Source organism: Stegostoma tigrinum, chromosome 20 (assembly GCF_030684315.1).
Source record: "Stegostoma tigrinum isolate sSteTig4 chromosome 20, sSteTig4.hap1, whole genome shotgun sequence".
In the NCBI taxonomy this organism is placed as follows: Eukaryota; Metazoa; Chordata; class Chondrichthyes; order Orectolobiformes; family Stegostomatidae; genus Stegostoma; species Stegostoma tigrinum.
Genome location: NC_081373.1, coordinates 50,076,461 through 50,102,937, shown reverse-complemented (window position 1 = coordinate 50,102,937; position 26,477 = coordinate 50,076,461). Strand labels below are relative to the sequence as shown.

Below are 26,477 nucleotides of genomic sequence, written 5' to 3'. Positions count from 1 at the left end.
TCACCATTTCTTCCAGTCCTATGTCCAGCCCACAATCTTTGGCTTCTCATTCACTTGCTCCAACGCATTCCTATTTGACAACAAAGCTTTCACTCATCTTAAGTCTGCACTGGACATTCCCTCCCAAATTCTCTTCAGTTTCTAAAGACTTATGTCCCCTTCTCAGCTGCCTGTGCTTTTGACTAGCTCAAAAAAGAAACACCCTGCCAATTTCTCTTTCATGTGAATTGTCTCAAGATATTTCATGACACTGATGGCACTATACAAATTCAAGTAATGCTAAAATTTATGAAAATTTGACATTTATTTACATACCACAATTAGGCGGAAAAATCCTTCAGCTGATAAGTGTACTGATCCATTATTTCCACTGACAAGCAGAAGTGTTGTAACAATTTATAATATAGACCTAGCACAGAGGAGAGTCATCCTAATCACCAGACAAGACTCAGGCAGCATTATCTCAGTCATTACTTGCATATTTACAGACTGGTAAATTACATCCCTTCTACTGCATACAACAGGCTGCTCACCTATGCCCAATTTCGGCTGCAAATGCTATCACTGCTCACCAATGAACTAGAATTACAAGCCTGTTACGTTTGCTGTCGTTGTCCGTCATCAAAAGTACAAAAATTCAAACATTCAGTGAAACATTTCAGGGAGATACCCCCATAATGAATTCCAGACATTTCAGGAATCTGAGTCAGTATTCGACATCTGACATCAGTAAGGTTAATAAAAATATTAGAACTCTTAAGAATAGCCTTATTCTTCAGAGGTCTTTTTGCTCTTGGTTGTGCTTAATGTTGAGGATGGCTTGGTAGTTTTAGCTGCCGTTTGATTTGCTTTCACTTTCATTCGTAGCAGCTTCTGAACTCTCCTCTTCTGTTTAACTCGGATAACGTCTTCATGTCCCGTCTCAATCATTTGTTCCTCCCACAATTTGATTTCGTTCTGGTAACGGATTTTGTCATCCTCGGCCAGTTGTGCGTACATCTAGGAAAGTAACAACTGGTGTCAGATATCCACAAATAGGGGGACAAAAACAAAAAGTACTACTTATCTTGGAAAAGCAGGAGGAAGCTCACACAAGGGATATAAACACTAGCGCAGACCAGTGGAGATGTGCAGTCTGTTCCTTCCTGCAAAAAACACACATTCCAAGGAAGTCAGGATTGCCAGAAATAGAACCATTGACTTGTCTGACGTGGCTTTCATAAATTGTTTAACTCCCTCAAACATGGAAGCATTAAAGGTCCTTATATTAAAACAAGATTTTACCAAGCAGCTTCCGCACTCATGTCTCCTTCTATTTTATTCAGATACAGGAGGGTGCAGGAAAAAGAAAGGCAAGAATAATTTTGACCCATCAGCACGGCATGGAAGTGAGTGAAATGGGTGCATTTTATTACCTCTTCGAATTAGAGTCATTGAGTCATACAGCATGGAAACAGACCCTTTGGTCCAACCTGTCCACGCTGACCGTAATCCTAAACAAAACCAGTCCCACCTGCCTGCACTCAGCTCATATCCCTCCAAACATTTCTTATTCATGTACTTATCCAAATGACTTTTAAGCATTGTAACTGTACCTGCATCCATCACTTCATCTAGAAGTTCATTCCACACACGAACCATACTGTGTTTAAAAAAAAATTGCCCATGTCTTTTTTAAATCTTTCTCCTCTTACCTTAAAAATATGCCTCCTGGCCTTGAAATACCCCACCCGAGGGAAAGGATACCTGCCAATCACCTTATCTATACTCATGATTTTATATACCTCCAGGAGGTCATGTCTCAACCTTCTGTGCTCCAGTGAAAAATCACAACTAACCTAGCCTCTCCTTATAACTCAAACCTTCCAGTCCTGGGAACATCCTTGTAAATCTCTTCTGAACCCACTCCAGCTTAGTGATATCCGTCAGATATCAGGATGACCAGAATTGGACACAGAACACCAGAACAGGCCTCACCAACATCCTGTACAACCTCAACACAACATCTCAACTCCTACAGAATTCACCAACAATGAATGGAAACAATTTTACATTGGTTCAAGTGGCTGTAATTCAACTCTCGGGGCCTAAACTGAACTAAATACCACCATTAAACAACTTAACGACGATGGTAAATATGGACTATTGAATTTTAACTCCATCTGCCAAATTTCGGCCCAGTCACCTAATCAATTCATTGCCATTTGTAGATATCTTAATTCTTCTTTGCAACCTAATTTCTCACCTATTTTAATGTCAGCTGCAAATTTCGCTACATTGTGTCCCTGTATCCAAGATATTAATATAAATTATAAATAGTTGGGGCTCCAAGGACCAAACCCTGTGACACCACAGTAGTTACAGCTTCCCAACCTGAAAGAGACCTTTTATTCCAACTCTCTGCTTTCTGTTGGATAGCCAATATGCTATACAAGCCTATAACAAGTCTTAATCCCACAGGACCTTACCTTGTGTACTAACTGCATATGTAGTACCGTATCAGATGCATTCTGGAAGCCCAGTTACACTACATCTACAGGATCACCATTGAAGACATGACAAGCAAAGTAGACAAAGAACTCTAGAAAATTAGTCAAATACGACCTATCCCTCATAAAATCATGTTGACACTGATGGACTACATTTTGACTTTCCAAATGTCCCGTTCTTACTTCCTTAATAATGGATTCAAACAACTTCTCAATGACAGACTTTAAACGAACTAGTCTATAGTTTTCTACCATCTGCCTCCCTCCCTTTCTGGAGGAAGGAAATTACATTAGCATTTTTCCAATCCAGTGGAACCCTTCCCAAATCAAGGAAATTTTACAATATTATAACCAATGCGTCCACTGTCTCTTTCTTTAAGATACTAGGATGTAGGTCATCAAGCCCTGGGGACTTGTCTGCCTTTAATCCCAATTGCTTCCTCATGTTTTCCCTAGTGATAGCAATTATTTTATGTCTTTCTTTTCTATAACCTCTGTATGACCTGTTACTGTCAAGTTAGTTTTCGTGGTAGAGTCCATTGAAACTAAGACAAAATAATATCGCTGCCATTTCTGTGCTCTGTAATATCAACTCATCAATCTTTTCTTGACAGTTAGTAGGAACTGCTGATGCTGGAGAATCTGAGATAACAAGGTGTAGAGCTGGATGAACACAGCAGGTCAAGCAGCAGAGGAGCAGGAAGGCCGATGTTTCTAGCCTAGATCCTTCTTCAGAAATGGGGGAGGGGAAGGGGGTTCTGAAATAATTAGGGAGAGAGGGGGAGGCAGATAGAAGATGGACATAGGAGAAGAATGGTGGAGAGGAGACAGACAGGTCAAAGAGGCGGGGATGGAGCCAGTAAAGGTGAGTGCAGGTGGAGAGTTATGGAGAAGATAGGTCAGTCCAGGGAGAACGGACAGGTTAAGGGGGCGGGATGAAGTTAGTAGGTAGGAGAGGCTTGAGGTGGGAAGAGGGGATAGGTGGGAGGAAGGAGGGAGGTGGGGACAAGCTGGGCTGGTTTTAGGATGCAGTAGGGGGAGGAGAGATTTTGAAGCTTGTGAAGTCCACATAGATACCATTGGGCCACAGAGTTTTCAAGTGGAATATGAGTTGCTGTTCCTGCAACCTTTGGGTGGCATCGTTGTGGCATTGCAGGAGGCTCAAGATGGACATGAGAAATGGGAGGGGGGAGTTAAAATGGTTCATGACTGGGAGGTGCAGTCCCATTCACTTTAGCTACTCTCTTCCTTTTTAGATACTCAGAACTGCACTCACCCAGGTAAATGAGAAGTGTTTCACCACACTCCTAACCTGTACCCTGTAATCGGTGGACAAGCTTTGTAGCTTCAAAACCAGAATTTCCAGTCCCTGACCTGTTTTTATAACTACAGTGCTTGAATGAAAGTGTACACTTCAGGATATATAACTAATCAATCGGAGGAGGCACTGAAAAGTTGTCCAGATATTACTTCAGCAGCAATTAAATCCATTTGTAAGCAAATAAACGGACTAAATCATCTGACTGAAGCAGAAAACATCCAAATGGATTCAGTTTTAGCAGCATAATGCTTTAACTTTTTTGGGAGCTTTCTTACAGCGAGATTGTTCCTGGGGCGCTTCAGATTTATACCCTGAAATGGTCATCAATGACAGATTCAGGTTTGCACACAGAGCCTTCAATGGCTGAACACAACGGGCTTTTAATCAATGGGTGCTCACTTCCTTTCTCCTTGAGAGAAACTTTAATGGATTAACTAAACTAGATGGGTCACAGTGAATGAAAAAAAATCTACTCCCCGTTGTGGTATCACTTATGTGGACAGACTGGAGAAGCTGGTGTTTTGCTTTGAGCAGTGAAGGTTAAGAAGAGACTGAATACAGGCATACAAAATCATGACTTTTTTGAAAAAGCAGAATAAGGAGACTTTTCCCAGTGCCAGATGGATCAGTAACCAGAGAACACACTTAAGATTAAGATGATTGGAAAGAGAACTAGCGACAAGAGGAACCATTTCCCTTTTAAAGATCATGTTGCAGCCTGAATAGGGTAGGGAGAACAGATTCAGTAGCAACATTCCAGAGAGATTTGGACATTTTTTCAAGGGAACAGCTACAGTGCTTTGGGGAAAAGTAGTAGGGGCATGAGATTAGGCTCAGGATAACTCTACCGAACAATGTACACAAGTAAGCAGTCCCTAACGACCTCTCTCTGTGCCGTAATATTTCCGGACGCTGTAGTGTAAAATCTCAGTGTGAAACAAACAGAAGGATGCAACACCAAGGGAAACCAACTGACCTAGGTTACTCAATCATTGGTAATTGTATTGAACCCCATTGTTTCAGACATTCAGAAATAAAAGTCACAGTTGGCATGGCTGAATGGTAGGAGACACAGAATGGCGGTAAAAGACTGTTTGAGAAACCAGAGGACAGTGTGCAGTAGCGCATCACAGTGATGAGTGCTGTTTCCTTTGTTGTTTGATATATATTCCAATATATTTGCGATATAGGAGAAAATTTGGGGAAATAAGTTTGTAGATGACATGAAGATTGGTTTGAGTAGTTGATGGTGAGGAAGAATGTATGAGGTACTGCACTTTGGAAGAAGTAACAAGACAAAGGGAGTACATAATGAATGACAGAACACTAGGAAGCTCAGAAATCCTCCCTAAACAGGTGGCAGGACAGATTAACAGGGGAACTAAGGAGGCATAAGGGACACTTGTCTTAGTTATGGCATAAGTTAAAGAGCAAGGTGGTTATGCTGGAGTGTTATATAACTCTTGGTCATAGCTAGAGAGCTTTGTGCAGTTCTGGTCACTGCATTGTAGGAAAGATGTGATTGCATTGGAGGAGCTGCAGAGGCGATTCACTAGGATGTTGCCGGTGATGGGACATTTCAGCTATAAAAAGAGAGATGCTGGATAAGCTCAGGTTGTTTTCGAAAGAGCAGAGAAAGCTGAGGGCGTACTTGAATAAACTGTTTAAGCTTATGAGGGGCATGGACAGGGCGGATAGAAAGAAGAATTAAATAACAAGGAGGCATAATTTTAAGATCAGAGGCAGGAGGTTGACAGGGGATTTGAAGAAAAATATTTTTTACACTCAGAGGGTGGTGGTAATCTGGAATGCTCTGCCTGGGTGGGTCGTTGGCACAAGAAACTGTACAACCTTTAAAAAGGTATCCAGACGAGCACTTGAAATGTCATAACATTCAAGGCTATGGATAGAAGCAATACAGCAAAATGCCACACATTATGGTGATCAGCCTTACACAACACATGAACTAGTCTGACTTATTCTTCCACACAAAAAAAAAATCTGAATTCTTTTAAAAGTTGTTAACCAGTTCTTGCCTCTGGAATTCTTAATCATCACATCGTTTGTGCCGACAGTTGCCAATTGTAACCCAAATGTGATCCTTATAATTTCAATGTCATCTTTGACAACCAAATTATTCTTCCTCAGTAGTTGGGTGTACAAACTTTAATAATTTTGACTGGACATTGATGAGCTGAGGTTTCCAAATTTTGGATAGACATAAAGACACCTGACAACAGTGAAAAAACAACTCTATTTATATGGCTGCTAAAGATACAATAACAAATACCTCTTGTATTTCAGCAATCTCAAATTGTGATTTAATTTGAGATTAAAAGCTCAGAGCTCTGAACTGGACACACTTTCTTTTGATGAAACACTTGGACTCCATCTTGAGGCTGAATCCAAAGTAATTAAATGAAATATAATCATGCTCCCAAAACAACAGCACTTGTCTAAATACTTTGTTGCTGAATAGTTTGTTTCTTCCACAGCAATTAAAAGCTTTGGCGTCCTGAAAAAAATGTGATTGACTCGGACAATGTTTCTCACTTTACTTATACATCACAAACAAATACACTATTTTAGATAACTTTGGAGGGGCTTGGATGGGTGGTAGATGATGATTTGGATTCACTACAAAATAATGCCATGCCCCCAGACTGCTCTCAATGCCTGATCATAGAAGTCAATTCAGAAAAATCAAATGATTGATCTGTTCCCTTCCATCTGGACTCCTCTTTCTACACCACATCCTCCAAAATTTCAAAAGCTTGACTTTGTAATGACTGCCAACCTAACACCATGACCAAACACTTGCTTCAACAAATGATCTCTATTGAAATCGAGTCCTCACTGTGTAGAAGGGCATGCACACTTTTGTGCAGATAAATATTAATTGAAACCACCCTCTGGGCTTTGAACATAACACATTTGGTCACCGCTCATTAGGATACAACTTATTGGCTGCAGGCTTTTGTCTGCTATACCGCATGAGCATCGAGCACTCACTGTTCAATTCTGCCGTCATGGAAGGCAACTTCACTGATTGTGAGTAGCTGGTTAATGAATTTAAGGTTTTTCTTCTAGTAATTCTGAATGCCCATGACCAAAGACACTCATAAACCTAATATGCTGATATTAATATCTAATAAACACCTACTTGTGTTTCTGATTTATCGATATTTTGGGCTGAAATTGGAGAAGTAGAACATTTCCTATTTCAGGCACACTGTTTCACTCTTAATCCGAAGGTCTCCCTCGGGAGCTGTGGATGCTCAGTCACTGACTATTTTCAAGAATGAAATTGATCGATTTTCAGATTCTAAGGGAACAGGAGGATCAAGATGAGCAGAAGTGTGGAATTAAAGTCAAACGTCTATCATGATGTTACTTAATGGCAAAGCTGCCATAAGGGAACTATTCCAATCCAGTTCCTATTTATTATATCCTTAAGACAATCTCAATGACTGTTAGCTTGTGATACATGGTTAGTTGGTTTCATGCTGAAGGTCCCTGGTTACTGCACAGGGGATGGAAACTCTACAGACTCACTTCACACCAAAGCCTCACAGACATCAGAAAGGAGACTCTGATCCCACCGGGCAGCTCTAGATTCCAATCCAGGTTCCAGATGTGAAAAGGCCATGGTCTAACTCATAGTTCCTTTTCTCTAATTAATTAAGATATAAAGGGGGAAGAAAACAAACAGAAAAATGCAGCATAAAGCTAAAAACAGATCACAAATGATGCTGCAGCGCAAACACCAGCCTAAATCTTCCAATAGGATGAAGATCAAATGTTTCAACTTTAGTCACTGATGCCCCTTGGCACCCTGAGGAAGTCTCAATGTACATACAACCACATGTCTTGCACAGGGTAGTTCACATTCTGATTGGCAGTCTTATCTTGCATTGTCTGCTACACGATTTCCCAGAACAGCGGCGTCAGACAATCACAAGTATAGAGAGTTGGGCCGCTGCATTATGCATACCTTGGCTTTTTTATTTAAAGACAGATTAACTTAGAGTTTGTCCAGGTAAGTGTAAAAGCTGCCCAGGGTCACAGCTTGATGTGAATCAAATGGAGCGACAAAGCTTCCACAAACCCCGGCAATCTTCTCACTCTCCAACATCTCGCCCGTCCTGGCTCACTCCAGCCCAGCCCACTCCGACAACGATCGCAATCGCCCGATCCCAACAACGTTCGCTCACTCGCCTGAATCCCTCCACCCCACTCCCAGGGTCAGGTAAACGTTGGAAGAATCGGCATTGTTAGGAATTTTGCGAGCCGGGGTGAAGAAGAGGGTGAACATCATGAGGACTTGACGGAGGTGGAAGCTGAATAGGGGTGGGAGTGGCGGGGGGGGGGGGGGGGGGGGATGGGTCAGAGAGGGATGTGGTAACTCAAGCTTTACACTTCCAGGGTTAGACAGGTGCATTTTAAAAGCAGCGCCAGTCGTTGAACTGATAGCAGACCTTAATGGGCGTGGCTGCAGGTCAATCTCCCAATCCTATTCATTCCTGGATAGGAAATAGATTCACACAAGAAGGTGCAAAGGTTCAAAAATCAAATGAAAAGCAAGCTGTTTACATCACAGTCAACAGGAAACACATCACTGACTCAAAGATCTGGGCCACAAACTTTATTAATGGACTAAAAGTGAACGAATCACTTCGGCAGTAAATTAGTCTGAAATGCAATTTGAAGTGACACCTACTTGCTTCTGTGTTTCAGACTGCCGATGCCACTCATCCTGTAGGTTTTTCAGCTTTGCCTAAAACAAATCATAAAATCCTAATTTACTTATCAGAGCGTGAGAACATTTTCCACATATGTTTTCAAGACAAACAGAACATGACAGCACAGAAGAATACGTACACTACCCCCAGCAATTAACACTGAAAAGTTTCAGAATGGAGTTACTAACTTCAGAAGTCTCCCTGTTGTTCAATTTCATTCAATTTACATACCACATGGAAATATCTGTAAGCTAACCATCAAATTAAATCCAGTAATCCATGGAACCGCTATCACCTTGAAAATAACTAACTGTCTCTATAAAACTTCTGGAGAGCTATTTGTTATAACTGCATTATGAATGACAGGAGCCTAACTGGAAAACATTATGGGTCCTAGGTAGGTATCATGTCTTTTACACAATAGTCATGGGTTTCTGAGCAGACCTGGTACACCAATCAGGGTGAGCTTCTCCTTCTTACTTTGTGGTCTACTGGTTTTGTATCTTCTTCTAACTGTTTTCCAGAAAGGATCATCTGGCATAGCACAGCACATTGACTAACCAAATGAATGTCACAATAAGTGTCCTTCATTAGTCCACCTTCTGCTCCTGGCCAGTACTGGTCTGATTGTCATTTTGCTAGTGTATGTTCCCACAACTACTAGCCTTGCTGGCCATCATTCGTCTGGGATTCCAGGTGATACCAGAAGGTTCCTCAACAGGAAAGGGCACCATTCAGTGGCTATTTCGAATGGGGATCCTGGTCCTATTTCACCAAAGGTCACCTGTAGAACCTCAAAGATGGCCCTGTTGAGATCATTGACAGACAGACTGCTCTACGCTGCCTCGGCTGTCCAACTGAAACTTTTATATCACACACTTCTAAATGGTGCTCCTGCATAAGATTCCACACCACCTACAATGTCAATTACATTTTTGTACTAAAGTACCCCTCCCTGCAGTTGTGTCATTGTCACAGATAGTGATTTGGAAATTAGAACAGGGTCCCCTGGTCTACTTTAACATTTGCAAAATTTGAAACCTACCAGGAGAAAGCCTAACTATGCTCAAACTAAGGAAGAAGTCACCCGTTCCTGATAGAGTGCATAGTCAGTTGCTAAATAAATTTTTTTTTTTGGGGGGGGGAGCGCGGCGGCGCTGAAGTGACTGTATTCCAATCCTTGTTAGATTGGTGTTGAATTGATCAGCATAAAAGTTACTCTGTCTTACTTGAACTAGACTGAGAAAATATTTAGAAAAGGAGGACAAGTTTTCTCCCTAATGGGACAGCAATAACAAACATGTTGAGAATCAGGTTTCAGAATGCATGACCTTCCTTCACCCACACATGAATACCACCTACACTGTATTATCCTTCTGTTCCAACAATCGATACGAGAAGTCTTTTAAGTGTATGATTAGAGCATGAAATTTCTCCAATGTGACTTTTGAGGAATGGCATTTTAAAAATATACTAATTGACAAAAAACCCTGAAAGGTTTAAATCAAAGCGTTTTGGGAGCTCTCTTTCACCTGCGAACACTTAAAACCAATGGCTGTACTCAAATTAGACTTGAGAATTGTATGGATGGAAGGTGACAAAGTCAGATGCCCACGGATATCAGGTCTCAGCGAAATAAGCAATACCTTGTGGCCCAAAAGAAAGCCAATTTTATTTATTATTATTTAAAATTCAAAAGTAAATGAGTTCAGCACCTCACAAGCAAGTCAGATTCCCAACAAATAATGGAGACTTGCTCATAGAAAATAAGTGCCATGTGTCTCCTTAAGGTGATTGTTATTGAAGGATTCATCATTAGATGCAAGAGTTGCCTTGATTATTCAAGCACCAACATAGGAGTTAAGGAGTCTTTCTGCATGAAATGAAATGCAGTGTTAAAAAAAAGGTGATGTTGTTGATATCCAAACCTGAAAGAAACAGGTTTAGCAAAATCTGGTGCTCAAAGTTTAACAAGTTAATCTAAATGGAGGAGATGATAAGAGCCAACATATAAAGAAGAAAACTCTACAATATGACACCTAAGAAGAGAGTAGATTGACCTCAAGTTTTAGATATATTCTTGAAATTAGAAATGTATATTTCAGTCCATGGAGCTGAGACCTACTGCCATAACAAACCCAGGACTTGGCATAACAATCACTTTCATACATCTCACTAGCTTGAACTTCAAAGGAGTTTGTTTGAAAATTAATTCTAAAGGTTGTCTTGTGTTACCACTCCCACCATCTTATCAAATTCTCAGAATTGAATGGAATCACTTTCACCGATAGATCTTTTCTCAGACTACTTATTTTGCACCATTTTGTTCAAGATCATCGTACATTTATGTAGATCAAGGCCAAAGTCCACAGCTTCTTAGGACAGCTCTATAGAATAACTAAATTGGTATGCCTTTAGAGAGTTATATACAGCTTTAAAGAGGTGGTGATAAAGCAATGAAAACAGCACAACATTTTTATCTTATCAACTGGAGGGACAGAGAGAGTGGGGTGCACTTTTTTTAAAAATTCACTCATGGGATGAGGGCATCATTGGCTATGGCAGCATTTATTACTAATTCTGGTGGGTAGCTAAGAGTCAACCACATTGCTGAGAGTCCACGACAAGTAAGAATGGCTAAATGTCCTGCTGTATGTTCTCTGCAATGTATCCTTTTGGGCAATAAAATACTCGGGAGTACGTTAAATTACTCCACTACCACACATTAAATCAGCAAAATACAGTGGCCATAAGTTGCTTCCTAAAAATCAACAATGAATTCATGGTCATCATTAGACTCTTCATTCCAGATGTTTATTGAATCTAATTTCCACCAACTGCCGTGGCGGGATTCGAACCCTGGTAGCCAAAGTATTCTCTTGATGTCAGGATTAACAGCCCAGTGATAATACCACTAGGCCACTACCTCTCACGTAAGAATAGTGTTTAAAATAATTATTTAGGGCTCACCAGTATTACAATTATTGCTGTGTCATTTTTACCTGTGAAGTTGCCCCTTTGGCTTCATCAAAGTTTTCGGCCATGAAGATATTGAAGGCTGTTCGAGGTCGCTTAGGCTTCCCCAAAACGGTGAGCTTCTTCAAAAAAAAATTAAAAGTGAGTATCAGTTCTTAAATACCATTTTAAACAGGTTTAATGTAAAAACAACTATGCACATTCGTGCCGATACATTGAAACAGGTCAAAAACATTCTTCACTGTATTGGTCAGCACCCAGCTGTAAGCACACAATATCTGCCTTCAGAGTGAATAGAGGGATGAAGTACACATGGTCACTGCTACACTGTATACAGGGGTGTCTGCTTGCACTACGGTAAGTAGCCAGTTTTTCAATCAAAGCACTAAATGGCAGGTCTGTGATCAGGTGGACAACAGGAGAGATAACGGCATCTCTACAGCTCTATGACAGACAACTTGAAACATGGAATCACACCTGCGTACTGCAAAGGAGATGATCTGCAAAGTGGTCACCCTGACTGCTTTAGTGTCTCCAATGTGGAGGAGACAATATTCTGTGCAGCTAAAACGGTATACTAAAATTGAAGTAAACCCTTATTTCACTCCGGAGTCTTGACTGGTGAGAAGGCGGGTGTTGAATTTTCTGTGTTTGTGCAGACAGGTGCCAACAGGAAGGGAGGTTCTAGGGCTGACTAAAGAATGGGTGTTTTTTAAGAGTGGCGTCTTCAGAATAGTAGCAGCGAGTGGGGAATGGAAAACGTACGCAGTGATGGCACTATGCTGGAGGTGCTAGGAATCATACAGACCGATAGGATGAAACACAAGGGAAACACCACTAATGTTTTTTGGGGTGGGGGTGGAAGAGATGGAAACAACAGCGTGTGAAATTGAATGGATGTGGCTGAGGGCCTTGCCCACTGTGGTGGAGGGTCCCGGAGTTGAGTCAAAAAGGAAAACGTATCAGAATTTGAAATTATTGAAATTTGCATCACCAAAACAGATGCAGAGACAGGGAAACGAAGAGAATGGAATGGAAGCAGGCTGTAAGAAAAAGGTAAGACATAGAGGCAGGGAGGAACATGACTGCGCAGAGAGAAACAGCAGATATTACAATGCAGTAGATTGAAGTGACGCTACGGAACAAAAATAAAATTTTAGTAAAGACCCCAACAATAGGAATTACCAAACAGATACAACAAGGGAAAAACACAAGATCAATAAAAATCATAGATGGTACAAGAAGAACATGGAGGGAAAGTGTACATCTGAGAAAACTTGATGTCTCCAATTAAATATCTTACATCTACATTTTTGCCTACAATTTAAAAAGGAAGTATTTTCTTTCGGTAAAACAATGCCTTTGATATAGGTTATTTGCCAAGGAAGATATGCTGTTTCTATGCCGCTTCTCTCAAACAAGACCAAAATTATCGAATCTAACCCAATTATTGGCTAACAAAGTAGGTATGGATAAACACAGCAGGCCAAACAGCACCTTAGGAGCATACAAGTTGATGTTTTGGGCCTAGACCCTTCATCAGAAAAGGAACGTCAGCTTGTGTGCTCCTAAGATGCTGCTTGGCCTGCTGTGTTCATCCAGCTCTACACGTTGTTATCTTGGATTCTCCGGCATCTGCAGTTCCCATATTCTCAGGTATGGATAAAGACTAGGACTTGGCTCTAGTCTCCCTATAACTGGCAACTGGGCACTCTAACAATGAAACAACAAATTTTTCCATAAGACTTTACTTCAAAAATTTCTTATAAATAAGAAATGTACAATAAGGCATCCAATACATCAAACTGTACTAGTATTTCAAGTAACATTGGTTCTAAAGATAGTTATTTAACACCTACATATTTGACAATGAATTTAACATCTTACATGAGTCAAACTCCACAGCTTCCGAATCTAACAATGCACTCTCAGATTTTATCATTAGCACTTGAAGTGGTTTATATCCAATTAATACAGGTTTTTGCAAAGAACAAACCATTCAATAAATTAACTGGAAAAATGCCAGGTATCTTTTTAAGCAGAACCTGGCACTCATCATCACAACTGGGCTGACAATAATTACTTCAGGCGGGAAGCCATTAACACAAGCTCCAGTATGTTTCTTCAGAATTTCAGACTGATGGTAATGAATGAAGGCTAATTAACATGAACAACACTGTAAAAGTGACAGAACATGACAACATTCCACTCAAGTTTCAATTGTGTTTCAATACAAACAGCACAACCATTTTATTGAAAAATATGTTACCACACCGTATTTTACGGTCCATTACTATACAGTACTGATTTAGTATGGCTGAAGGTTGTTTTATAGTCTTATTAGTGTACATTGCTAATGTGATACTCCCAAGGAGCATCTAAATCGTGTTTCAGCATACATCCTTTTTTAGCACTCCCTAGGTAACTTATGGCCGCTGTGTTTTGCTGATTTAATGTGTGGTAGTGGAGTAATTTAACGTACTCCCGAGTATTTTATTGCCCAAAAGGATACATTGCAGAGAACATACAGCAGGACATTTAGCCCCACAAAATCAGTCATAATCCACAGAAGCCTCTTGCCTTTCCAAATGCTTCGTATCAACCTTTCTATTCCCTTTTCTCCCATGTCCTCTTCCAGAGCCCTTGCAAAAATGTCCAAATTAACTGTTTCAGCACCTTCTACATTCTAAACATGCTCTGAGAATGAAGAAGCTTCTCTTCATTTCCCTGTAGGAATTATTAGTGACCGTCCAGTATTGATGGCTCGTACCACCCTGGTCTACTAGACTGATATTGGGAATGAATGGGTTGCCCTAGGCGGAAAGCTCAAGGAGGCTGGGCATCAATCCACTGGAGTTTAGAATAGCCAGAGGTGAGCAGCAATCTTGAATGCCCTTGACGAGGTGAATCTGGAAAGGATGCTCCCTTGTGCGGGAAAGTCCACAACTAGAGGGAGCAAATTTAAAATTAAGGTGTGCCTTTTTAGGATGAAGATGATTGGAAATACTTTCCCTCAGAGGCCAGGTAGCTTTGAAACACTGCCTCAGAAGGCATCGCAGGCAGGGTCATTAATATTTTTATAGGCAGAACTAGTTAGGCAAGGGAATGATAGGTTTAATGGGGTGGGGGGGGTGCAGAATGTGGAAATAGAAACAGATCAGCCACAATCTTATTGAACGGAGAGCAGTAATGGGGAGCCAAATAGTTTGCGCCATATTTTGATTTTGACTTTGTCACGTGTACTCAGCTACAAATGTACACGAGTACAATGACAAGAGTACAATGTTGCCACTCTTAGGTACCAGTACCTAGGTACAGAATCTTAAGAAGAAGGTAGAAAAGAAAGATATATCCACACGTATTCAATTCCTCTGCAGTAGAACATTCTCTGCATTCACGCTGCCCAACTCATTCATAACTTTACACACCTTCACCATGCCTTCTCCTAATTCTCTCTTCTGAAGAAAACATCAGCTTGTTCAAACATTCCTGATAGATAATTTCCAAGTTCCAGTATCATTGTAAATCTTTTCGACTTTCTCCAGTCCTTCCAAGCCCTTTACTGCAGAGCAGTGAACAGAACTATGCACTGTACTCCAAGTAAGGTGCATGGAGACAAAGCTGTTTACAGCAATGTACGGTACACTGCTATTGCAGTGCTACCCAGGATAATTTATGGGCACAGTAAGACATATTGGCGATGCTGAACTTACTCGTTTTTTCCTCATTGTTCTCCGTTTGGCCAGTTTCTGTCTCCTCTCTTCTTTCAAGCTGGCCAGTTGAGCTGGTGTGAGGTTAGCTTTGAAGGCTGCCAGCTCCACTTTATATTTCAATTTGGCATCATTTGCTGCTAGTTCATACGGCTGCAAAAATAAAAAGACAATTATGTTCTCAGTTCCTCCAATTGCTCCCAGGTAAACAAAACACACAAGGTCCTTTTTCTAAAAAAAAACAAAGAAATGAACAGCAGCAAAGAGCAAAAAGGATATTTTTAAAAACAAAAACAGAACTTACTGGAAAACCTCAGCAAATACAACAGTATCTGTGAAGAGAAATTAGAGTTAACATTTCAGGTCTGGTGTCCCTTCCTCAGAACTGATGATAGTGAGGAAAATGTCGGTTTATATGCAGAACATAGGGCATAAGGATTAAACAATAGGTAGGGATAGAGCCCAAACAGAGAGAAGAACAGTTGAACAGACAAAGGAGTTCATAACAATCTGGCTAGGAGGGTGAATAACTGTTAATGGGGACTGTTAGTGATTAACAGTGGATCATGATAACAAGGCCTGATGTATGGGGCAGGGGGCTAGGACATGGGAGAGTTCAAGCCCTAAAATTATTGAACTTGATATTGAGTCTGAAGGGCTTCAGGATCCCCAAGCGGAAAATGAGGTGTTGGTCTTTCAACTTGCATTGACCTTCACCAGGAACACTGCAACAAGCCCGAGACAGAGATGTTGGCCAGGGAACAGGGTGGTGTGTTAAAGTGGCAGGCAACTGGAAACTCAGGGTCTTTTTTGCAAGCAGAACGCTGGTGTTCTGCAAAGCGGTTACAGTGTCTATGCTTTGTTTCCCCAATGTACAGGAGACCACATTGTGAGCAGCGAATACAGTAGACTAAGATTGTGGGAAGGGCTGATAAAGTGCTGCTTCACCTGGAAGATATGTTTGGACCATTGGATACTGGGGAGGGAGGAGTTAAATGGGCAGCTGTTACACCTTCGGCAGTTGCATGGGAAAGTGCTGCGGGGCTGTGGAGAGGGTGTTGAGAGTGAAGGAAGAGTGGACCAGAGTGTCCTGGAGGGAACTGTACCTGCAGAAGGCGGACAAGGAAGGGGAGAGGAATATGTGCCTCGCAATAGCATCTCATTGCAGGTAATGGAAATGGTTCTGAGGAAGGGTCACCGGACCAGAAATGTTAACTCTGTTTTCTCCTCCACAGATGCTGCCAGACCTGCTGAGCTTTTCCAGCAACTTTGTTTTGGGTAGTGGAAATGATGCCTGATGATCTTCTGGATGTGGATGCTGGTGGGATGGTAGGTAAGGACAAGGGGAACGCTATCGCTGCGGCAGGAGGGAAGTTGGGGGTGAGAACAGAAGTGCGGGAGATGGGTCAGAAAGGGTTAATGGCCCTGTCTGCATTCTGCAGGGACTGTTCCCTTCTGGGCACCCTGATCTACTTTTCCTTCACTCCCAACAACCCCCTCCACAGCCCCATGGCACCTTACCCTACAACCACTAAAGGTGTAACACCTGCCCATTTCTGTCCTCCCTCCCCAGTATCCAAGGGCCCAAATATACCTTCCAGGTGAAGCAGCACTTTACTTGCACTTCCCACAATTGAGTCTACTGCATTCACTATTCACAATGTGGTCTCTTTTGCACTGGGGAAACGAAACATAGACTGTGTGACCGCTTTGCAAAACACCAGTGTTCTGCTTGCAAAAGAGATCCTGAGCTATCTGTTGCCTGCCTCTTTAACACACCACCCTGTTCCCTGGTCAACATTTCTGACTCTGGCTTACTGCAGTGATCCAGCAAAGCTCAGCACAAGCTGAAAGAACACCACCTCATTTTCCACCTGGGGACCCTACAGCCCTGTGAACTCAATATCGAGTTCAATAATTTTAGGGCCCAAGCTTTCCCAAGTCCTAGGCCCCTTAGCCTGCCATTACACACTACCTATTGTAAATCACTAACAGTCCCCATTAACAGCTATTCATCGTCTTAGTCTGATTGTTATCCACTCCTTTGTTTGTCCGACTATTCTTCTCTTTCTTTGGGCTCTACCCCCATCTATTGTTTACTCCTTACACCCTTCTCTGTACCTTCTGCATATAAAGCCACATTTTCCTAGCTACCATCAGTTCTGAGGAATGGTCACTAGAACCAAAATGTTAATTCTGAATTTTCTTCACAGACGCTGTCGGACCCACTTAGCTGTTCCGGCCACTTCTGTTTTGTTCCTGATTTACAGCATCTGCAGTTCTTTCAGTTTTTTTAAAATAATGACGACAAATTTCAGGTACATGTGGCTTTTGGGCCATTTCATTTTGCAAGTTGTTCCAGAGCACCAAAGGAAAAGCACTTACTTTTTTCTGATCTGGCGTTAACGCTCTCCAGGCCTGAGCAATCTGCTTAGTCTTTTCAGACACCTTTATATCTGTAAAGAGCAATATCCATTATACAGGGAGAAATGGAAAAACTGTGTGGTATTAGCTAGTAATTGCTAGGCAATGTTAAAGCAGATCTTCCTCTACTCGTGCAATCTCAAAGTTAGACCCTTATTTCCAGATCTTTATTTATCGAACTCAAATTTCACCACCTGCCGTCGCGGAACTTGAACACTGGTTCCCAGAGCATTAGCTGAGTTTCTGGGTCAACAGTCTAGCGATAATACCACTAGACCATTGCCTCTCCATATTACAATATATTGATGGTTCACTGTTCACTAGACCAGAGTGAATGAAAAGCCACCCAATGCACTGATCCGAATTCTACTACACATGTCAGAATCATCCAATGATAGAAGAATCCATAACAACTCCAAAGATACTGACTGGCTACTCTTGCTCAAATACCATTACAAGGATAAGGCTTCAACTGTAACACCAACATATAGAAATGATGACAATTAACAAAATGAAAGGAAAGGGCATGCAGCTCAACAACTTCACAACTTCAAATCCATTAAAACACTTTTGAAGCAAAGTCACTATAGTTACCTGATAAACACAGATTTCAATTCACACACAGCAAGATCCCAGTATGATAATTATCAGATCACTTTTTGTTTTAAAAACGTAAGTGTTGTTGATTAAGACACAAATACTGGCCATGTCATGATGTTTAAAACAAAATAATAAGATGGAGATATAAAACAGAATCTTTTCATCAAAACCTTCCAATGCTGCCAGTAAGAGGATTCAGAAACAGGACACAGAAATAAAATCTTGCACAATAAAACAGTCACAGGAGCACAGTCTCAATGGTGAAACTCACTACATCATATCTTACTAAAATGATTTACATTTACATTTTACCTGGACTTTGTTTAAAAATAATCTGTTGTTGTTCCACCAAGTAGTGCAGGTAAGCATTGAGGGGCCGTTTTGGAGGGGCTGAGGGGGTATTATCCAATGACAATCTTCTTATGGCTGCACATACGCTGCTGCAACTGTACAAAATAAAAGACATCCCATTACAATTCCCATTAAACTGCAATGTAAAACCAGCAGAAAAATGAAAGACGCAAAACATGCAAGAAGTTTTACATATTGCAAAGAAATCAATTGAGCACAACCTAAAATTAAGAGAGAGAGAAAAACGTGGGTGCGAGAGAGAAAGAAAAGCAAGGGTGGGGAAACCGACACCGAGCAAGAGCCACAGCAAGGGGAGCTCAATGTGATTTGTCAAATGTTTGCCAGAAGAGGCCAAGACAAGTAGCTCATTAAGCAAAACATTCTGTCTAAGGTGTTTTAAGACAAAAATATTTGACTAATTGGTGCTTGCAATCCAATATTGACAACATTCAACAGCTCAACACCATCCAGGACAACGTAGTCAGCTTGACTGGCACCCGATTCATGACCTTAAACATATTCAGTCCCTCTACAACAAACACACTGCTGCCCTCCAAAAGCTTTATTGACAGCGCGTCCTGAGAAGGATAAGTGTTCAGAAACTCAGCCATCTCTAAATCATACTCTATTGAGATTGAGTAACACATTACCATTGATTCAAAAATCATAGGACTGCATAGTGAACACTGTTGAGAAATCTTCACTACACAGACCTCAGCAGTTCAAAGAATGCAACTTGCTATCACCTTTAGAGTGAGGGACAACAAATGCTCATGCCAATGAGGGTCATCCCTTAAGTAAACACATTCAAAATGTTTAAAACTCGGTCCCTGTATTGTTGTGGTTACATGGCTGGTTTGGCAATTCAGAGTCTGGACTTGTAGTACAGATAACCTGAAACCAATTCCTCTGTCAATTAAATATTCAAAAATTGTAATTTTTAATGAGATATTAATATTTAATGTTTATTTATTTGGAGGGTATGTAGTAGTCAGATTGGGTCAAGGATGGAGGGGCAGCATTGTCGGATCAAGATGGGTGTTGGTGTGTCAGTGTCGGTGTGGAGCACGGGACTGTGGACAGGACATGGAGGGATGCAGGTGTGGTAGCCAGTCACGGGGATGTCAGTGTTAGTAATTGGAGGCTCAATATTATACCTACTCAGTAACTAAAATGGGTTTTAATCCCTCTAACTATTTTTGGGCAACTATTCTGGTAAGTAAGTGGAAACCATCTGAAGTTTCCAACTCTAACTCAGAGCTGAGGACATTTTCAGACATTTCTGGATGCCAGAAGTTTAGACTTCCCAAGCAATTCCTGTACAGTCAGATGTGTTAGGAACTTCAGCATCTTCCCGATATGCTATTCCTGTCCAGTCTGCTGTGACGACCACCTTCCTATCAGAAGGCATAGACCAAAGATCTTGGTTTAAGAACTGCCCCAGGGCATATATAAGAAAACCAAAGCTGACAGTCCACATAACAGAACATTGGTGGAGATGCTGTCGCTCTGTTGACACTTTAAACTGAGGCCATATCTCCCTTGAACAAATAAATAAAGGTCCGATAAAACCATTTCAAAGAAGCCTTGGGAAATGTTACTACTTCAATTGTGTTCCAGACGCTGTCTCAAAATGTGAACCATCCCAGTTAGACCAGCAAAGTGACCAATTTGCCTGACTGACGGCTATTCAGGGCAAAAGGTTTCATCATGAATGAGAGAAAAGATGTATTGCAACTCTCAGCTTTAATTAACAGAAGGCAAAAAAAAATTCTAATTGGCTACAATGCAACTTGAAATATACCTCTCCAAAAATACGCACACTCAATCATGCTAAAGACAGACAGTTTGACATGGGTACTATGGATGGAAAAAAATATATAGACAGTGTATGCAAATTCCAAAGAACAAAAGTCCAGATTTTAAGGATTAAATGGTCTCTCTCAGTTTTACTTTGATTTCTAGTACTATTGCATATAGTCTGCAGTGTAATGGGCATTTTTGACTCTAACTGATTGGGTGGACCTAGATGTCTAAAGTTTCTTGGTTTTCCGTCTTTATCCCACATGGACAGAGAGCCAGATGGATGCTTTCAGTTTGCAGGTTCTGGATGTTTTCCTCTCCTCCGCAACCCTGCCACTTTTGCAGCTCACCCAGAGGGCAGTCGTCAGGTAGCAGATCCTCATCTCAAAAGACTCTCCTTGCCACCCAGTCTCAAATATCGCCCTTACCACTTCCAAAACATTGTTCTGCACAATTCAAAAATACGCAGCACTCTCTAGTCGCAAAACTCTCCTGATATTTTTGGTTATATAGCAGTCAACTACGGTGTCAGTTCATAGTCTAAAGAAAAAAAAAGTAGTCTCTTGCTGGAATCATCTCTAGCATCCATGACAATATTTATTCTGCAATGAAAATGACAGAACATATTTTCAGGTTATCATCATATTGCTGTTTGGGGGAGCTGGCTACCGAGCTTCTTGGATTGACAATAATGATTACACTTCAAAAAATATTCAGTTGGCTATAAAGTACGTTAAGACATGCAGTCGTCATCAGAAGTACTTGTGACTGTAAGTCCTGTTTTATCGGATTAGCTCACTTCACACTGATGGGTGTCATTGTCTTCTTGTCAATAAACTGGCAGTAGTCATTTGAACAAAGTATTTATTTTTTGCTTTAAAGAAACAATTTTTGAAAAATGCAATGCTGTGAATAAACACTAGATGCCACCAGACAACTTCTAGTTCAATTCTAGACTCAGGTAGAAAGAGAGTGAATGACCCCTTCTTCTAATGATAAGCATTCAAACTGCAGCCCTTTGAGGTGCAAAATATTGATGATGGCAAAAGACATAAACGCAAATGAAACCCGCAAGCTCATTGTTACCCAACCCCGCGCCACCCATTTCCGTCTCCTTCCCAAAACCCATAAACCTGCCCTGGTCAACCCATTGTCTCTGCCTGCTCTTGCCCCACCAAACTTATCTCGATTCCATTTTCTCCCCCTTGGTCCAGGAAATCCACACCTACGTCCATGACACCACCCATGCCTTCCACCTCCTCCAAAACTTCTGATTCCCGGGTCCTCAACACCTCATCTTCACCATGGACATCCAGTCCCTACATACTTGCATTCCCCATGCAGATGGTCTAAAAGCCCTCCGCTTCTTTCTCTCCTGCAGGCCTGACCATTCCCCCTCCACCAACACCCTTAATCGAACTCATCCTCACCATTAACAACTTCTCCTTCTCCTCCCCCTCCCACTTCCTAAAGACAAAGGGGGCAGCCATGGGAACCCCATAGCCCAAGCTATGCCTGCCTCTTCACAGGATACGTGGAACGGTACCCTTTCTGCACCTATACTGGCCCCATTCCCCACCTCTTCCTCCACTGCATTGATGACTGTATTGGCGCCGCCTCGTGCTCTCATGAGGAGTTTTAACGGTTCAACTTTACTAACAACTTTCACCCAACAGCAAGTTCATGTGGATCATCTCTGACACCTCTCTCTCCTTTCTGAACCTCTCTGTCTCCATCTCTGGTGACTGCCTCAAAACCAACATCTATTTCAAGCCCACTGACTTCCACAGCTACCTAGACTACACGTCCTCTCACCCAACTTCCTGCAAGAATGCGATCCCCTACTCCCAATTCCTCCACCTCCACCACACCTGCTCCCAAAACAGGCCGTTCCACTCCTGAACATCCCAGATGTCCTCTGATTTCAAGGACTACATCATCCCCCCTTCAGTGGTCAAAAATGCTCTCAACTGCACCTCTTGTATTTCCCGCACCTATGCCCTCATATCCCCACCCCACAACAAAAACAAAGACAGAATACCCCTTGACCTCACATATCACTCCACTAACCTTCGGATTCAATGCATCATTCTCTGCCACTTCCGCCACCTGCAATCTGACCCCACAACCAAGGATAAATTTCCCTCCCCACCCCTATCTGCCTTCCATAGGAACCACGCTCTCTGCGACTCCCTCATCCGCTCCACACTCCCTATTAGCCCCACCACCTCTCCCCGGCACCTTTCCCTGAAACCGCAGGAAGTGCTACACTTGCCCTTATACCTGCCCCTCACCTCGATCCAAGGACCCAAAAAAATCTTCCACATCAGACAGATGTTAACCTGCACATCGCTAATGTGGTATGCTGTACCCGCTGTGGCCTCTTCTACATTGGTAAGACCAAGTGGAGGCTCAGAGACTGCTTTTTAGAGCACCTGTGCACTGCTCGCAACAAGTGACAACACCTTCCAGTCACGAGTCACTTCAATTCCTCCTCCAACTCCCTGGACAACATGTCCATCCTGGGCCTCCTCCAGTATCACAACAATGCCACCTGAAAACTGGATAAGCAGCACCTCATGTTCCATCTTGGGTGCCTACAACCCAATAGTCTCAACGTGATCTTCACTCGTTTCTCCCCACTCCCCAGCCTCATCCCACGACCAATCCGCCCTCTCATCCCGCCTCCTTGACCTGACACAACCTGTCCATCTTCTCTGCACCTATCCACTCCTCCAACCTCACTGAACAATCCCCACCACTGTCTACCTGCACTCACCTATCACCATCCCACCTACCCTCCACAGCCCCACCCTCCTCTCAATTTATTCCAAAGCTCCCTTCCCCCGCCCCATTTCTGAAGAAGGGTCCCGATTGGAAACGTCAGCTTTCCTGCTCCTCTGATGCTGCCTGACCTGCTGTGTTCCTCCAGCTCCACACTGTGTTATCTGACTCCAGCTTCAGCAATTCTTACTTTCTCCAAGGAAAACCACAGGTTGTTTTAGATAAAAGATTGTTCCTGAGGTTGGTATTGAGAGTATTTTTTTGCTTTCAGAACGGATAAGGATATCTGACACAAACCTACAGTACAAAAATATTTTTCTTTAACCACTCTGTTCAGACATAACAACACTTCTCTAGGGCAAGTGGGATTTGAACCCAGACTTTCTGGTGCAGAGGCAAAAGCATTACTACTGCACGACAAAAACCTGTTCCGCTGTAAAGACAATCAACGCCTCCATTTATTTTCCAATTTAAAGAAAAATGAAATGAATGGAATCATTGAATCCAAACCCCAAAACAGAAGTAGAGGTCCATGTGATTGACACTATTAGTCACATTCAGCACCAGCTACTGTAAAGGTCTTGTTTATGTCAGGCAATAGACTGGGATGTGTGAATTTATTTCACCAAAACATGGATGATTTTCTCCCCTTCTGCAGTCATATGTTCTCCTAGTTTCTAGGCCTCATCCAAACCAAAGCTTGGGAACACTCAAAAAAGCGTAGTATATTAGTTTGTAATTATAGTTGTTTGTGGCATTCCCAAACCCATCAAATTATATTATTAGAAGTGCCTCTTCATGAAAGGCTTTGCAACTCCAACACGTGCCTCCCCTTCATAGGGGAAAAGTGGTCCAACCGGACAGATTTAAAAGAAACAACATAATTACACAATGTGAGGGTCAACTTTTCAGCCGTGGACTTGTCTTGAACACTGTAGTACTAACATTTCCCTAAATTAAATAAATCAGCGTTACTATTCAGAATACATTTTTAAGAATCACAATTGAAACCACCTTCATATATTTACATCAGAAGCCAAGAGCTTTTCAATGCACTGCGGTTCCTGATTCAAATGCAGCAACTTGAAGCTTTTATCCCATCTTTCGACGTGTTCAGGGCCAATGAAACGCATCGTGAACGAAAGAGGAAAGGGATTTTAATTTCAACAGCAATCCTACCGGATAGGGGATATTTTTCGCAAGAAGGGTTTAGGCCCGAAACGTCAGCTTTCCTGCTCGGCCTGCGGTGTTCATCCGGCTTCACACCGTGTTATCTCCTAGTCGACAGGGGTAGTTTTGTTTGGGCAAGGTGGTGAGGGTAATGTGTCTCTTTATCTTGGCGGGAGTGTGGGCGCGGGAAGGAGGAAAAGGTTATATATTCTTTTCCCAGTGGAATCGGTTATGTATTGTGAAGGAGGAGGCAGAGAGAATTGTGTTCTTTGAAGGGGAGCAAGGAGAATGTGATACGGGCTTATTTTGAGGGAAATAATGATAATTATAAGACGAAGGAGATTGAGTGCGGGAACAACGACGGGTAGAAAATGTAGAGGGGGCTGGTGGAACATTTGTGGGGAGGAAGGCGGAACTGATGGCGAAGGTGTAGACCATTCGAGCTCCCTGGCCTGAATCGCTCTCAGTCCGTTCACTGATGGTTACATTAGGATCAGGTTCCGCTTTGCAACATTGTTACCAGCCATAGTGTTACAGCGCTACAATGTTGCAGCGAATGGAGCCCGGGCCCGGGGCCGCAATGCCCCCGGTTCTCGCGCCGTTTTCTCCCTCCCGGCCCACACTCACCTCGCAGGCCACGGCCTGCAGTTGAACAGTCCTCCCAGCGTCCGACCTAGCAAAGCAGTGCCCACAGTCACGACGCTCGCCATCCCGTTACTCGGTCGTCACTGCCCCGCGCACGGCCGAGGGATTCTGGGTCCGGTGGACGGGTGGGTGGTAACACCGTTTGCAGCGGAACGTTGACTGGGTGCGAGGCAACAAGGAGGAGTTCCGTCCACCTCAGGCAAATTCAACCTGAAAAAAACCCCGCACGCTTTAGAACTGTGAGAATTCTACTCTGTGACAGCAAAAATAAGTCTCCCATTTTCTTGCCCACCCTCAAGCGTGATTTTAACGTCAAGATTTCCTCGAAAATTGCAGCTTTTCAGCGAAATTACAATGTCACATTGCTCCCCAAAACTAATTTTCTTTTTGGCTCTACATAATTACCTGATTTATTAATCTACTTTCAAGCATTTGTAAAAGAAAGAAAACATCGTGAAACACACTTCTGGAGAAGGGTCACTGGATGCTTACTGAGTTCTCTCGCCACAGACCTGCCGAGTTTCTCCAGCAGTTTCTGTTTTTCTTTCTTGTTTCGGATCTCCAGTATCTGTAGTTCTTTGTTTTCTATTATTATATTGTGAAATAGAGGAGTGTTCTGTTGTGTTTACGGGAAGGAACTGGTGTGGAATTTGAAGTCAAAACTTAGAAGTAAGGACGCCCATTTTCAATTACTTCATGAAGTTTGAACGGCATTGGTCATCGTACTGTAATGAAGGAATGTCCCAAACTTTCCAATATGGGTTGAAATCCTTGTCTGACCCAGATCAGACCAAACGTTATGTACAATAGTGTAGTAGCAGAGCAGAGGGAGGTAGGGGTTCAGGTTCATAATTCTTTTGAAGTTTGGATCACATTATAGACAGGGTGGCCAGAAAAGGCATTTAGCACGCTTGTCTTCATTGCTCAGCCCTTTGAGTATGGGAGTGGGGATGTCACGTTGAGGTTGAGGCCTCTTCGTGGAATACTGTGTCAGTTCTAGTCACCCAGTTAGAAGAGGAGGGAGCTGGAGAGGGTTCAGAAGAGATTTACCAGGACGTTGCTGGGAATGGAAGGTTTGAGTTATGAAGGAAGGCTGGATAGGCTGGGACTTTTTTTTTCCAGTGGAGCATAGGAGATTAAGATGTGACCTTAGAGGAGTTTATAAGATTATGTGGGGTATAGATAGGGTTAATGGTGGTGATCTTTTTTTTCCTGAGGATGGGGAATTTCAAAACCAGGGGGCACATTTTTAAGATGGGAGGAGAGAGATTTTAAGAAGACACAAGGGGCAAGTATTTTACACAGGTGGTTTGCATGTGGAATGTACTTCCTGACGAATTGGTGCACATGAGGACAATTATAGTGTTTAAAAGACATTTGGATAAGTTCATGAATAGGAAAGATTTGGAGGGATATTGGGCAAAGAGCAGGCAGGTGGGACTGGTTTAATTTGGGGTTATGT

General features: G+C 42.2%; 1 protein-coding gene across 2 annotated transcripts; it reads right to left on the bottom strand.

Annotated features, from left to right (window-relative positions):
• Nucleotides 1–285: 285 nt before the first annotated feature.
• On the bottom strand, nucleotides 286–25,215 carry tfam (transcription factor A, mitochondrial). 2 transcript variants are annotated; one of them, XM_048551014.2, is made up of 7 exons: nucleotides 24,998–25,215; nucleotides 18,575–18,708; nucleotides 17,624–17,694; nucleotides 15,242–15,391; nucleotides 11,555–11,647; nucleotides 8,531–8,587; nucleotides 286–999 (listed from the first exon to the last, which is right to left on the bottom strand). In XM_048551014.2, the coding sequence occupies exons 1-7, from the start codon at nucleotides 25,078–25,080 to the stop codon at nucleotides 769–771; spliced, it is 819 nt and encodes a 272-aa protein (XP_048406971.1). In that variant the 5' UTR covers nucleotides 25,081–25,215; the 3' UTR covers nucleotides 286–768. The 2 variants fall into 2 exon arrangements, with proteins under 2 accessions (XP_048406971.1, XP_048406970.1); XM_048551013.2 differs by having other exon boundaries at nucleotides 11,555–11,650; nucleotides 24,998–25,208.
• Nucleotides 25,216–26,477: the final 1,262 nt, after the last annotated feature.